This window comes from Panicum virgatum, chromosome 6N (assembly GCF_016808335.1).
Source record: "Panicum virgatum strain AP13 chromosome 6N, P.virgatum_v5, whole genome shotgun sequence".
Taxonomy (NCBI): Eukaryota; Viridiplantae; Streptophyta; class Magnoliopsida; order Poales; family Poaceae; genus Panicum; species Panicum virgatum.
In genome coordinates, this window is record NC_053150.1 from 3,215,815 (window position 1) to 3,229,829 (window position 14,015).

A 14,015-nucleotide genomic window follows, 5' to 3' on the forward strand; every position below is an offset into this window, starting at 1 on the left:
AATGAAAATAGCTGAAAATTTTATGGAAGGTTTGTACCTATGTAATTAACTTTCCATAAAAATTTCATCTTCAGAAGCTATACCTATCAGCTGTTTGGAATATTCCATGCTTGCACTTGAAAATAACCTTTCTAAAAATAACAGAACCCTCACTTACTTAATAAGACATAGTTAATCTAGATAATACTCTATAAATGATTGCCCAAGGAGATGTAAAGAAAATATTTTATAACTCTATAGTGAATTAAATTAAGTTTGTTACCATCACCACAACTCACGCATATGCATTCATGTAGATTTGACTACTCTCGCTGACGGTACGTACGAGCTGGTGCCGGAGTCCGAGAGTGAGCAGCGTGAAGCTCAAGTTAATCCAACTGAAATTACTGAAGACCTGAACCAGAGTTCAGAAGAGCCCAAATCTAGCTCCGCTTAGGAAGGCAAGCCCCGGAGCATGTCCCGTCTATTTTTAAATTTATGCAACTTATTGTTATTCCTATCTACTTGTGCATTTAAGTTTATAGGAGTTACTTGAAACCCTAGTTGCATAACTTTAAGTACCTATGTTTGAATACTAGCATGTATAGGTCGCTAGTTGGCTATGCTAATGGTTCGGTAGAAGTCGAGTGATTTCCTGTCACTCGCGAGAATTATAGGAGTTGGATGTTTACTACACACTGCAATATAAGGTTTATGGGCGGGGTTGTTGTACTTGTGATACCCCATTTGTTTAGTGAAAATGGATAAGGCCGCGGTGTGTGGTAGTGGTGGTTAAGCGTTTGAACGTACTAATCACATGCCGAGAAATATGATAATCGGTAAGCTTAAGTACCTGATCGGACCGGGGAGTGGACTTTTCCCTCACCCTCTTGGAACGTTGTTTCTCATGCGGCCACATGCGGGTGCAAGCGTGGTCACGACCCGGCGTCGACCGTGGCGTGGAGCTCTTGTAGTCGAAGGGGGTGACCCTGATCCACGAGCCGGAAAGAAAGGGGAAATGTTGCGTGGGGACCAGGTTAACAAATTCGATTCGAATCGTCCGCCTCTCACGGATATTAGGACTGCTTAACCCTTTTGCCACATAGAGTAAGAAGTGGAATGATGATGATGAGGAATATGGTTGAATGATGAAAAATAATTGTTTTTCACCATGTATGCTATTGGATAGATGCTAATGTAGAATGGTTAATCGAACTAGAACTTGAAAGCTAAAATCTGAAAATATGGACTTACTCTTTATTGCTTTTTGGCAAAAACAAACCCCTCAAGCCAAAAGCCTTGCATGCCTAGTTAGAGGGTTAAGTATATCCTAGTCGGGTAAGCCTTGCTGAATATTAGTATACTCAGCTTTGCTTGTGGCTCAACTTTGTTTCAGGTGATATGTTTGAAGATCAGATAGCTAGCTTGACTTGGCCATGTACTTTACCCCCTGGTTGGTCGGTGGAGTGGGATACGACCCCGGCCAACGATGACAATGCCGAGTGATGTCATGTATGGGCTTCATCATGTCACCCTGTATCGTCGTTTAGAACTCGCTTTATTTCCGCTGCAGTTGAACTCTGAACTACTTTCAATTTGAACTTCAAGTACCTTTCTGAAATCCCGAACTTGGTTAGTAATAATTAAGTTCAGACTCTGTAATGTAATATATTTGTGAAATGATGTACTCTCTAGACCCACCTTCGTGTGGGTTACATGTAAGCTTTGGGTTCGATCGACGCTCAGGTGGATTCTTCGGGACTTTACCCGACAGCCATGCCGGATTACTCCGTTTGAAGTGCGTGTTAGCCGGGATTACCTTTAGGGTGATGGTTAGCGCACTTGAGCTGGATTAATTTGGGCGGTGCTGCCACACCGGCCTCCTTGGAGCATTAGTGGCTCGCCGGCAAGTCAACGACCCTCCGGCTTGGTGTGTAGTGGCGTCGACAACATTGTGCGGGGGACGGAGACCCCTCCTTCGTGGGCAATCTCCCTTAGTGAAGATTGGGATCAAGGTGACCGTGATTGTGTTCACGGAAGAGACTTGATTGCCGGGAAGCGATACTCTTCGTGAGTGCTTCAACAACGTGGACGTAGTGGTGCCTCTGTGGCAAACCAAACCACGGGATATATCCTCGTGTCGAGAGTTCGCTTTCTCTCATCCCTCTCCTACAGCTTCCGCATTTCATATTACAACTTGTGTAATTTTACTTTCTTAGTGTAGTATCTTGCTAGGATTGGCTATAGGTTGCAAAACTCTTTTGGGATGATGGTTTCACACTAAGGTGAACCGTAGTTGCACATCTAGATAGCTTGTTTTAGTTTAAGTTTTGTGCAGACTAGTTGGAGCCATAGGTTAAGGATTTTTAGAGTGCCTAATTCACCCCCTCCCCCTCTTAGGCTAGAGCACCCGATCGCTTTCAATTGGTATCAGAGCCGGGACTCACTTCTCTCACAAAGAAAGCCAATTCTATTGGCAAATTTGTGTTTACCGGCTCATTATATCGGTAGGCTTCACCGCCTAGTGAGTTCGCTCTTAGGGGGAAAGGATGGATCCTTTTAGACCCGCTCCACGGTTCGACGGCACGGGCTACCAACGATGGAAGGTGTTAATGCAAGTCCATCTCCAAGCGACGGTACTAAACGTTTGGAGAGCTGTGAGTGAGGGCATATAAAATAATGGTCAACAAGAGAAGCAATATGATGTCACCGCAAAATGCATAATCTTGTTTTCTCTTAGTGATAATGTGTTCAATCGTGTTTATTCTTGTGCAAATGCTAAAGAGCTATGGAAGACTATCATTGAGAATCATGAGGGCACGGAGGATGTTGCCAACGAAAGATATCATGTTCTCATTGATAAGCTTAATAGCTTTAAGCAACTTGATGATGAGAATGCTGAATCAATGTACTCACGCTTGAACACTCTTGTGAATGAGATTAATTCCTTAGGTGTGAAGCAAATTGAAGAGTTGGAACTCATTCGCAAGATCCTTCACTCACTCCGAAGGCCGGACTATGATTTGGTGACCACAATTCTATATGAGAAAGAGCTCGGCACAATGACACCAAATCAAGTCCTCAACAAGGTGATCGCCCATGAACTACGCAATGACATCAAGGCAAAAGCGCCATCTTCTTCACCAACACATAGCGCACTTGCATGCAAACACCTCAAGAAGTTGAAGAAGATAGCCATCAAAGGTAGCTCAAGTGATGAGGAAGAAGAGGATGCAAGAAGCTCCTCAAATGATAAAAAAGAGCCAATGAACCCCAATCTCTACAAGCAAGTAAAGAAGATGAACAAATGCTTGAAGGAAATCAATTCAATGGGGTATATGGTCTTCCTCAAAGATGGGCCTCACCATCAACTCGTGAAGGTTGAGAAGAAGTTCAAGAAGAACAAGCAAAAGAAGGAGAAGAAGCCTAAGCATGAATCATATGCCGTATTTGGTGAATGGGTAAGCGGTGGTGAAGAATCAAGTGCAAGTTCAAGTGATGAATCAAACAAAAAATTCACCACCCGCATGAGATCATCATCCAACACTTGCTTTATGGCCAAAGTTATGGATAGCGATGTAAGTGATGATGACTCCGACTCTCCTTCAATTGATGAACTTCTTGACTTTGTTCATGAGCACCAAAAAGTCATTAAGAAGCAATAAAAAGAAATTAAAAACCTTAATGCTCTCAATGATCTAAATGCTTCTCTTGCTATAAATTTTGAAGATTTGATGTGCAAATTCAATTTGCTTTACAAGGAGCATGAAGAGCTCAAATTGAAATTTAAGAGCATTAATGATACTAATGACTCTTTGGAAATAAAGCAAACTATCCCTTGTGAAATTCCTATCTCTAGGGTAGATGCTTCAACTTCTTGCATTGATTTAATTGATGATTCTTGTTCTAACCCTTGCAATGAGAAATGCTATGAGAATGTTGTTGTAGAATCATGTGATGATCTCATTGCTAAGAAAAATGATGAGCTCAAGCAAGAAGTGGAAAGGCTCATGAAGGACTTGTATAGATTGAAGGGCAAATGCATAGAGAGCAATGTCCAACCTTCTCAAGATAACCGTGAAGACATGGTGAAGAAACTTGAGAAGGGGTCCACCGTGACTTGCTCAAAGTGCCACAAAGAAGGCCACAAGTCCAACAAGTGTCCTTAACCAAGGAAGAAGCTTCTGGATGAGAAGAACAAAAAGAAGCTCACAATCAAGAGTTCTCTCATCTACACCAAGCCCAACCGTAGGAACAAAAGGAATAGCACCTCCTATGTGATAAAAAAGAAGACAAATGGCAAGGTGGTTGCTCACAAGGTTGGGAAGAAGGAAAGGAGTTGGAATCACTCCATTTGGGTATCCAAGGACATCATCACAAATATGAAGGGGTCTCAAATGGTGTGGGTTCCAAAGGAGACTTAAAGCCAAGGACGGCTTCGGGGGATTTGGAGGCTTAGCTTACAAGTTGAAGTGAAGATTCAAGCCAAAACAAGCTAAGCTCACAACTTGGACATTCGTTGCCCAAGTCCCCCATTAGGTAATGGTAGCTAGATTTAAATTCAAGCATCATGTTGCTCCATTGCTCTTGCTAGGATGTTTGCATGTTTTGCATCTCCTAGTGTTATATATGGTAGGTTGCTTATGTCATGATTCTAATCCATGAGCAATCTACATGATTTGATAAGTGTGTAGAAAGCTACACAAGATTACTCTTCATGTTATATGGACTTCATGAGGTATGTGTTTCTTATGTGTACCACGAACACAAGCTATAGGGTAAACTTCCCAATTGTGTTAAAATAATGTGCATCCTTTTACTTGGTGATTCAAAAACTAAATGCACACATATAGGGGGGTTCATCCTATAGGTTGTGATTTTGAGACTAACATGTTTGCTAGTTTATCTTTTGTAGTCTCACGTGGAGTTAACACTCTAAGAGAATGTTATTCACGATCAAATGTGAACAAACAACTTTATAAGAGTGATTAGATAAATTGTGCTTTCATGCATATTGAGCCATGGTTTATTGAACTTAAATGCTCATATCTAAGTTCATAGGCTATGTGCTCATACATTTGCTTAACGTGTACCAAGTGCTCTTTGTTTAAAAGACTTTCAATTGGTTACAAGTCACTTTCAAATTGGTACATGCAAGGTAAACTAAGTTGTCCCCCGGAGATATGCAAGGTTCTAAACTCATTCAATTGGTATAATTGTCAATTTCTTATCCTTTTTAGAGCTACCTCCGTGCATGTTATGATCTAAGCTTTCTAGTTATAACATCTAGTTGTGCACTTAATTTTCACATTATCATTTTGTGCACATACTTGTGGAAAACTTAGCTCATGTCATGCTAGTTTCGTGATTTTGTGATCCACCATAGTAAATTTTCAATTGGTATCTTCATTGATATCATACAATTGGATCATAAGTCATGAAACTAACTCCCTAGACTACTAATCCTCTCTTGAGCTATATTATTTTGCAAGACCCTTTAGGTGCAAGACCTTTTAGGTGATTTGATTCCAAAGGGGGAGAGATGTGGATCAAAGCAAGGCATGTTCCCAACAAAGAGGGAGAAATGTTCCCAAGAGGGAAAAGTATATTCCAAAGGAGGAGAAATGCCAAGTGAATCAAGTCATAAGGGAGAAGTAGCGAGATAGGGGGAGGAACAAAAGGGGGAATCATGGCTTTAGGGGGAGACCAAGAAACATTGGATGGTGGTAAGCATCGAAGCAAGTGTAAGTGGTTCAATTTGTGAAATTTTGCAAATTTTATGCTTGCTTTGATTGTGTTGTCATCAATCACCAAAAATGGGGAGATTGTAAGGAACATGGCCCCATTTAGGCCATTGTTTGTGATTTTGGTGATTGAGTGACAACATAATCAATGGGACTAACAAGTTTGTGAGATCACACTTGTAGGAGTTTTTAGGTCCCATGGATATGAGTCAACATGTCTAATTCATTGTCAAGACACAATGTCTAATCTATCGTGGAGACGCCAAGTCCAATCCACCATCAAGATGACAAGTCCAATCCGCCGTAGAGATGTCAAAGCATAGTGGAAATCCAGAGATAGAATAAATTTGAATGATCCAATTGATCGCTGCAATGCATTGGACGAGTTTGGCAGAAAACAGGGGCACCGGTTTAACCGATGCCTAAGCATCGGTGCATCCGATGGTTGTCGGAAGATCCGACGCCCTGGCATCCGTGCAAGTCTGAGCACCTCTGGAGATCAAGTGAAGAAAGAGTGAAGCACCGGTTGAACCAACGAGGCCAAGTTAAGCATCGGTGCATTCAACGTACTATGTTCCAGAGACGATGTCAAGCATGTAGCAGCCAAACCTTCAGCACCGGAAGATCCGACGACTACCGGAATAATGCGTCGGTGCAATGACGTCAGCAAGGTGTAACGGCTATATGAAGGACAAGTGTCACCGGAAGTTCCGACGCCCTAGCATCGGTTCATCCGATGGTCCCTGAAGTTGCTGCAGTGTGTCAGAGAGGCCAACGGTTACTTCAGAGCGCAGAGTGACCGGAAGAACCGATGCTCTATGCACCGGAAGTTTCGATGCCTACGCAGAAAACTGGCCAACGGCTAGTAACGGCTCTCTTGAGTTGGTGGCCTATATATGTGCCTCACCCCGGCCATTGAATCTTGCTGGAGTCCCAAGACATCACACACACCCAAGAACACCTCCAAGCCATCCAAGAGCATAGAGTTCAAATCCTTAGTCCGTAGCACAAGCTTTGTGAGTGTTAGTGCTAGGTTAGCTCTTGAGTGAGTGATCAAGCAAGGTTTAGATCCTTGTGCTGTGTTCTAGAGTGAACCAAACTTGTATCTCGGTGCGCCGGCCTCCTTGGAGCATTAGTGGCTCGCCGGCAAGTCAACGACCCTCCGGCTTGGTGTGGAGTGGCGTCGACAACATTGTGCGGGGGACGAAGACCCCTCCTTCGTGGGCAATCTCCCTTAGTGAAGATCGGGATCAAGGTGACCGTGATTGTGTTCACGGAAGAGACTTGATTGCCGGGAAGCGATACTCTTCGTGAGTGCTTCAACAACGTGGACGTATAGGTGCCTTTGTGGCAAACTGAACCACGGGATATATCCTCGTGTCGAGAGTTCGCTTTTTCTCATCCCTCTCCTTCAGCTTCCGCATTTCATATTGCAACTTGTGTGCTTTTACTTTCTTAGTGTAGTATCTTGCTAGGATTGGCTATAGGTTGCAAAACTCTTTTGGGAAGAGGGTTTCACACTAAGGTTAACCGTAGTTGCACATCTAGATAATTTGTTTTAGTTTAAGTTTTGTGCAAACTAGTTAGAGCCATAGGTTAAGAATTTATAGAGTGCCTAATTCATCCTCTCCCCCTCTTAGGATAGAGCACCCGATCGCTTTCAGAAGTATTTCCAAAGAAAAATAGCACCAATACCAGTGTTCGTAGTACTCCCATGGGTCATCTAGGCCATGCCGTGCCCACTGGCGGCGTACTTCAAAAATGCCTTCTAGCCACATCGCGGCGGAGAACATGATATCTTCTTGGAAATCTGGACCTGGAAGAAGGCATCGAGCAATGGAGTGAAGAACATGGTCCATGTAGGTGGTACAGATTACCTCTCTGTTCGCTGGAGGGGAATTAGACCACCACAATTCTTTCTCTATGCGATCCTTGAGGTCACCGTAGTCAATGTCGCCCGTCACTCCCCTTGCCATTATGAACAGGGTATATTTGGAGTCCTCATACTCCTTAGAAATATAAGACCCGACACATTCAGCCACATCATCAAGAGAACCGGCAAATGTACCAAAAAAAGATGAGCCTTGGTCGCGATCACCAGGAGGTAAAACCACGTAAGCACGCACGATCGCCTTGTGAAGATTCCATCCGTAATCAATTACTGGCACGTCGTACATAGCACTTGCCCTTCCCGTGCCTCCATGGTTTTAGCTGTACCCACTGCAAAATTGATCCTCCCAGGAACCTTAACACCGGAGTCTGGTCCACTGGTTGTAGCAAGAGGAGCTGGATCAACCAATGACGCTTCGGGCTTCGAAAGAAGAAGGAAATTTAGACCAAGCTTCCCGTGGTGAATATCTGTTATCCCATCTCTTCTATTAGTTCTAGTTACATACCCTCGAATACCGTGAAATTCTGTCTCGGTAGGACATGGATTTCTATTACTATGAAATTCATAAATGAAAATCCCAGCGGCACATGTGCTCAATGTCAATGCGCGAGGGCAGCTTGAATTGAGGATTGAGGCCGCGCACGAAGCTCCGGAAGTAGTCGTCCTCCACGACCGACGGATCGTAGCCATGAAGCACGATCATCCGAGCCAGGTCTCTGCTGGCTTCTTGGTCGTCCAGGCCCGCAGGCTCATGACAAGATGACTCACCACCGGGGCCTGAGGGAGGCTGCGGCTGTGACTGCAGCTGCGGCTTCAGCGGCCACGAGCTCGTTGGATGTGACTGTGACTCCCCGCCCCGTCCCTTGCATTTCCTGTGGTGCTTCCACAGGTTGGTGGTGCCATGCTTATTGGTGTCTGCGCCGACCACCTCGCCGCAGTACTTGCACGACCACCAAGTCTTCTGGTTGTTGTTTTGTGTGAAGTGCTGATACACCGTGGACCGCGGGGCCAGCTTCTTGCCTTTCCTTTGCCTTGGCGGCCCCTGGCCTTGGGTGTTCTCCTCCGATGCCATGTCGTTTTTTTCTGTTTGTTTGCCTAGCGGAGATCCGGTGGAGAGGACTACTGCACGATTGCTTCTCTCAATCGAGTCACCTCTGTGTTTCTTCCCCCCAGCGCTCTCCTCCCTCGACCACGAAACCTACTAGCGGAAGGAATCAATCTACCAAGGTAGCAGCTAGCCATGGGAAGAAAGGCAAATAAAGGAAATCATGGCGGAACTTACAAGGTGCAGAGACCGATCGATGAGCTAGGTGCGGTGGCGCGCCCGGAGGCCGGAGCAGAGAACGGAGAAGGGCCGGCGGCGCGGCCTTAGGCCGGAGCAGAGGACGGACAAGGGCGGGAAGCCGGTCAGTAATCGCCGCGCCCGCGCGCACAAGGAGTGGAGGAGAAGGGGAGTGGACAGGAAGCAACGAGTCCTAGCCGCTGGCAAGCCGACATCGGAGGAGACTTTGACCGAAGACCCCGATGGACGAGACGACCACGAGACGGGCCGGTCGAAGTAGTCGTCTTGGGCCTTAACTGGCCTGCAATAACTTGACGGAGGGTAACTTATTACAAGGTGATCGAGCTGCTAGCTCGGAGCTGTGCGTACGGAGGGCGGAGCAGATCGGCAAGGCGCAACCGGCCGGGACTCTGGTCGATAGCAAAACGCTACAAAGATTGTAGTGGTAGCAGTGGGCCAGGCAACGAGCCAACGACGAAGAAGGTGCCGAGAGGGCCCAGGTCTACCACTCGCTTGCCCAGGTCTACCACTCACAAGGGAATAATCACTGAAACAGGTAATTATTTTTCCTGTCTAATTAATTATTAGTCGTTTTGAATTTTTTAAATATACAAATTTTGCTATATACATAGACATAATATATCTTATGCATAACACAAAAAACTATGCACCCGGAAAAGTCTAAACAACTTAATAATTTGAAAAGTACAAATAATTTAATAATTTAGGACAGAATAGTACATATCTGCTAGGCCGAACACACACCTAACTCGTCATCCAGTAATACAGAAGTAAGAGCAACTCCAGCAGGACTGCTAAATTTGGGTGAGAAAATGCACATTTAGAAGTCAACTTCTAAATTTTACTCATCTAAATATTGGCCTCCAATCCAGCAGGCTGAGTAAGTTGGGCTTCTATTTTTTCAACTGACAACTAAGCCCCACCTATCCTCCCCACAGCATGCCACCCATCTTTCCCACTCGCCCGTGGCCTACCCCGCGCCGCCGGCGCTCGCTCGTCGTCAGGTCAGTCAAGGGCGAGCGTTTGGCCGGCCACCATGGCCTACCCCGCGCCGCCGGCACTCACTCGTCTGCCGCCGCCCTCCGCCGCCGCCAACGCCAACCGAGCTCGTCGTCGCGTCGTCCAGCCGCCGCCGCGCCGCCTCTTCTCACCCCCGCCGCCGGCACCTCCCACCGGGGGTCCGGTCCCGCCCGGCCGGCGGGGCTCCCGTGCCGCCACGCCCTCCGCCGGCCAAACCGCCTCCGCCGCCGGGCCGCCGCCGCCGCCGACGCCGCAGCCGACGCCGCCGCCGCGCCCTCCTCTAGGTCCGGTGAGACCCCCCCACCCCCAGCAACCCGGATCCATAAGCTCCGCCGCCTCCCGCCACCACCCCGGCGAGGTGGTGGCGGCCGCTCCGCCCACCTACCACCCATTCCCGCCACCCTCCCCCTCTCCCCTTGCTCGCTGGGGCAGCGCCCCCTCCCCTGTCATGAGGAAGAAGATGAACAGGGGAGGAGGGGCGCTTCTACGACGCGGTGTCCGAATTTCGCGCGCGCGATGAATAGATTTTGCCAACGCCAGGCACTCGGACCTTCCACCTTCCATTCCATCTTCTCCGACCTGCTCAGCCTCGGTGCGCGCGCCAGCCTGCTTGCTCGCACCGCCGGCTTGTCCTCGAACGCCATGCCCGCGTGCGCCAGATCAGGGGCCGCCGGGGTTGCTGCTGCTGCTACTACTGCCTCTGGCGCCTCCATGGCCGCGGGCGCTGGAGCAGCCGGCGTGCCGAAGGAGGCGGCTTCTTCCAACAAGGTGCTCGAGGGCGTCGGGATTATGTGGTGGAGGTGGGTCTCTGGCGGCGCAAAGGCGGAGGGGAGGACGCGCACCACAGCCACCTCTCCGCGCCCGCGGCCGGCAAGAAGCAGGCGCCAGCGGCGGATCCGGGGAGGAGGCGGAGCGGTGGCGGGCAGGCCGGCGGCGGCAGCTAGAGCAGTCGGTGGCGTGGCGGTGGTGGCGGCGGCGGCGGGATCGGGCGCCGCGAGGTCGGGGAAGGAGGTGCAGCACAGGTCGGGGACGGAGGAAAGAAAGAAAAAAATAGTGGGGCCCACTGTTGGCGGCCCAAATAGAGGGCCACCAAATTGGGGGGGTGGGGGGAGACATTTAGAAGCCCTACCAAAATAGAAGCCCATTTGGAAGGCCTGCTAGAGATCAAATTTTCGCATCCACCATGCAAATATGGATATGGAAGCCCATTTAGTCACCCTGCTAGAGATGCTCTAACATACTACTACACCAAAAGCATCTGGTAATTAAGAAGAAAGAGAATGTGCTGAGCGGGTTGGCGATGTTGCTATCCATCGCCCAGATGCAGATGCAGAGGCGTCAGGCGCTCCACGCTCAGAGTGTAAAGGGTGTCGAGCTTCTCGACGTAGACCCAGCGCAGCTGCGTGCCATTCGCCGCCGCATCCTGGCTGTCCCATACGCGCACGTGCGTCTCATCGTCGCCGTAGCACTGGTAGGCGATGCACACGACGGCGTGCGACCCAACCTCATCCTCGCCGTAGCGCTCGGCGCTCCGCATCCTGGCATCCTCATTGGGGCCGCACCCGCGGTACACCACCGCGGTGTCGAAGTCGTAGTAGGGCGGGTCGTGGCTCTCCATCAGCTTGACCACGCACTCCGGTGAGAGGCCCCCACCACTGCCGCCGCCGTCCCGCCTGTGCTCCTGCCACGAGCGCAGCAGCAGCAAGATGCGCAGAGCTGGTGGAGTGGCGGCGGCGGACACCGGCACCCCTCCCATCTACCATATCTTGGTCAGGACCACGCCCACGTTGGCGCCCTCGCCTGCCGTCCAGGTGCGGTCGCGAAGGCACTCGGCGAGCAGCTTGTACGGCACCCTCGCCCTCCACCGGAACGTCCCCTTGCCGTTGACCTTGTCGTATTCAAGCCGGTGGACCACCTCCAAGCACGCGGTGCTGGCGGTGAGAGCACACTGTTGACACTCAAAATTGGCACGATGAAGGTTTTCTGGATAATCTGGGCAGACCGGTCAGACCTCTCCTTTAAATCGGTCAGACCGGTCTAGACAAGTTTGTCAAATTGCAAATTGGACTGCACTATTGCATAGATCTTGTTGAGAAGATCGAAATGCATATATAGAAAGTCTAATTCGGAGTCCGGATGAGGGAGTTATGCTTCCCGGAAGATCTGCACCCCAGTCTGACCGGTCCAGAGACCGGTCAGACCGGTCTGAAACACCCAATCCGAGTTAGGAGTTGTATTTTGACACATGATTTGATAGGGTTCCGACTCCTAACAGGTACAGACCTCCCCACCCTATATATATATGAAGGGTCACGACCGATTGAGGGTAATCCCAATCGATTCAACAATCGTACCCTACTTTTTATCCCTAAACCCTAGCTTTTTTAACCTCATCTGCTGTTCTTTGCCTGTCTCTATGGTGTTCGAGGATGTTCTGAGTAGCCTGCTGATCTCAGAGCAAACCTAGATCCACGAGCTCCGACGGGGTCCCTCCTGAACTCGAGATCTTATGTTTTCGCCGTCTTCCTGAATCACCGGGCTGACCGGTCGCCATAACTGGTCTGACAAGTCGGCGCGGGGAGGCTGCTGGTGTTGATCGTTTTGACGATCCAGCTGCGCATTCTAGCGCATTCGAGTGTGTGACCGGATTTTGCGTCAACACACTTTTTGGCGACTCCGCTGGGGAATGATTAATCTGGTTATTCAAAAACCGATCTAATCTACGATCCCTAGAAAAGATGGGCGTCATCATCGACCTCGACGAAGGCAACATCTCCACATCTATCGAGGAACTCAGCGAGGAGGAGCACCAAGAGTACTTAGTGGTCAGGGTGCACTTCAAAGCACAATTCTTGAAGGGATTCAAGAAAAATCAGCAAGGACAGGTCCTGAGGGTTCAAGACTTCGTGATGCCCTCCTTCACGCTCAAGAATAAGCAAGTCGATGTAATAAGTGATGTAAGCACTTCATCTTCTGACTTGTTTAGCTAATTATCATCTATTATGGATCATTAGATTGCTGATATACATAAGCCCATGAATGATTTAAAGAATCAATTAGACATCATGAAAAAAGGAAAAATCTGTAGATGATAATTGTGCTTTCAAAACTGCTAGTTCATTGGCTACGCCAGCATCTGCTCAAGAACCATTATATGGCATGCCGACGAACTATTTTGCAGGGCAAACATCACCATCACAACTGGTACAGCCAAATATGGCTGGACCGGTCATACCGGTCCGACAGACCGGTCAGACCGGTGCGATGGTAGTCAGCCTGGTGATATCTGCGCCAATTGCATCAATTCCTAGTTCGGGTGTCCCTAGCCGAACAAATGAATTGATGAATTTTGTGCCTTCTCACACTGTAGTGGCATGTAGCACACCACCTACTCCTCCACAGGAATCTGGTTCTCCTCACGAACCGATCCCTGATAGTGTACATGGAAATTCTGCGGGGAATGCACCGATAAGTTCGAGTCAGACGATGGTACAAGATGATCATATAGAACATCATCCTACTTCTGCAGCACAAGCATCCATGAGTGGTAGCTGCGAAGCCGATCCCGCTAGGTTAAAAGAGGATCCGGCTAGTTAGATGAAAACCAAACTCGGTGTGGGTATGGGTACTTCTAGATTATACCAAAAGCCATATCCTGCTGAATTTGATTTGGTTTCTTTTCCTGCTGGTTGGTGTGTTCCTAATTTTTTGAAATTTAGTGGTGATGATAATAGAGCACCTTGGGAGCATATTGACCAATATATCTTACAACTAGGAAAAGCTAGTTTTCATGAGGCTTTGCGCATTCGCTTATTTTCATTATCTTTGACTGGAACTGTTTTTTCTTGGTTTTCTTCATTGGCCCCGAATTCTATTCAATCCTAGAATCAGTTGGAACATAAGTTTCATGATCGTTTTTATAATGGGCACAATGAAGCTGAACTATCGGATTTGGCATCGGTTAGGCAAGGCCAAGATGAGCATGCTTCGGATTACTTCCGAAGGTTTAAAGATATAAAAAATCGATGCTTCAGTTTAACAGTTTCTGAAAAGGAATTGGCTGATTTGGCTTTTGATG

The 14,015-nt window shown here is 48.1% G+C and overlaps 1 protein-coding gene across 1 annotated transcript; it reads right to left on the reverse strand.

Annotated features, from left to right (window-relative positions):
* Nucleotides 1–10,318: 10,318 nt before the first annotated feature.
* Nucleotides 10,319–11,082, reverse strand: LOC120679766 (testis-specific gene A8 protein-like). Its single transcript, XM_039961421.1, has 2 exons — nucleotides 10,488–11,082; nucleotides 10,319–10,380 (listed from the first exon to the last, which is right to left on the reverse strand). Exons 1-2 carry the CDS (start codon nucleotides 11,080–11,082, stop codon nucleotides 10,319–10,321), a joined length of 657 nt encoding a protein of 218 aa, XP_039817355.1.
* Between the last annotated feature and the right edge of the window lie 2,933 nt (nucleotides 11,083–14,015).

Coding starts and splice junctions, on each gene's coding strand:
- LOC120679766 (XM_039961421.1), bottom strand. CDS start 11,082: ATGGGCTTCTATTTTGGTAGGGCTTCTAAATGTCTCCCCCCACCCCCC. Junction 10,381..10,487: donor GATGGAATGGAAGGTGGAAG/GTCCGAGTGCCT, acceptor TCCTCATGACAG/GGGAGGGGGCGCTGCCCCAG.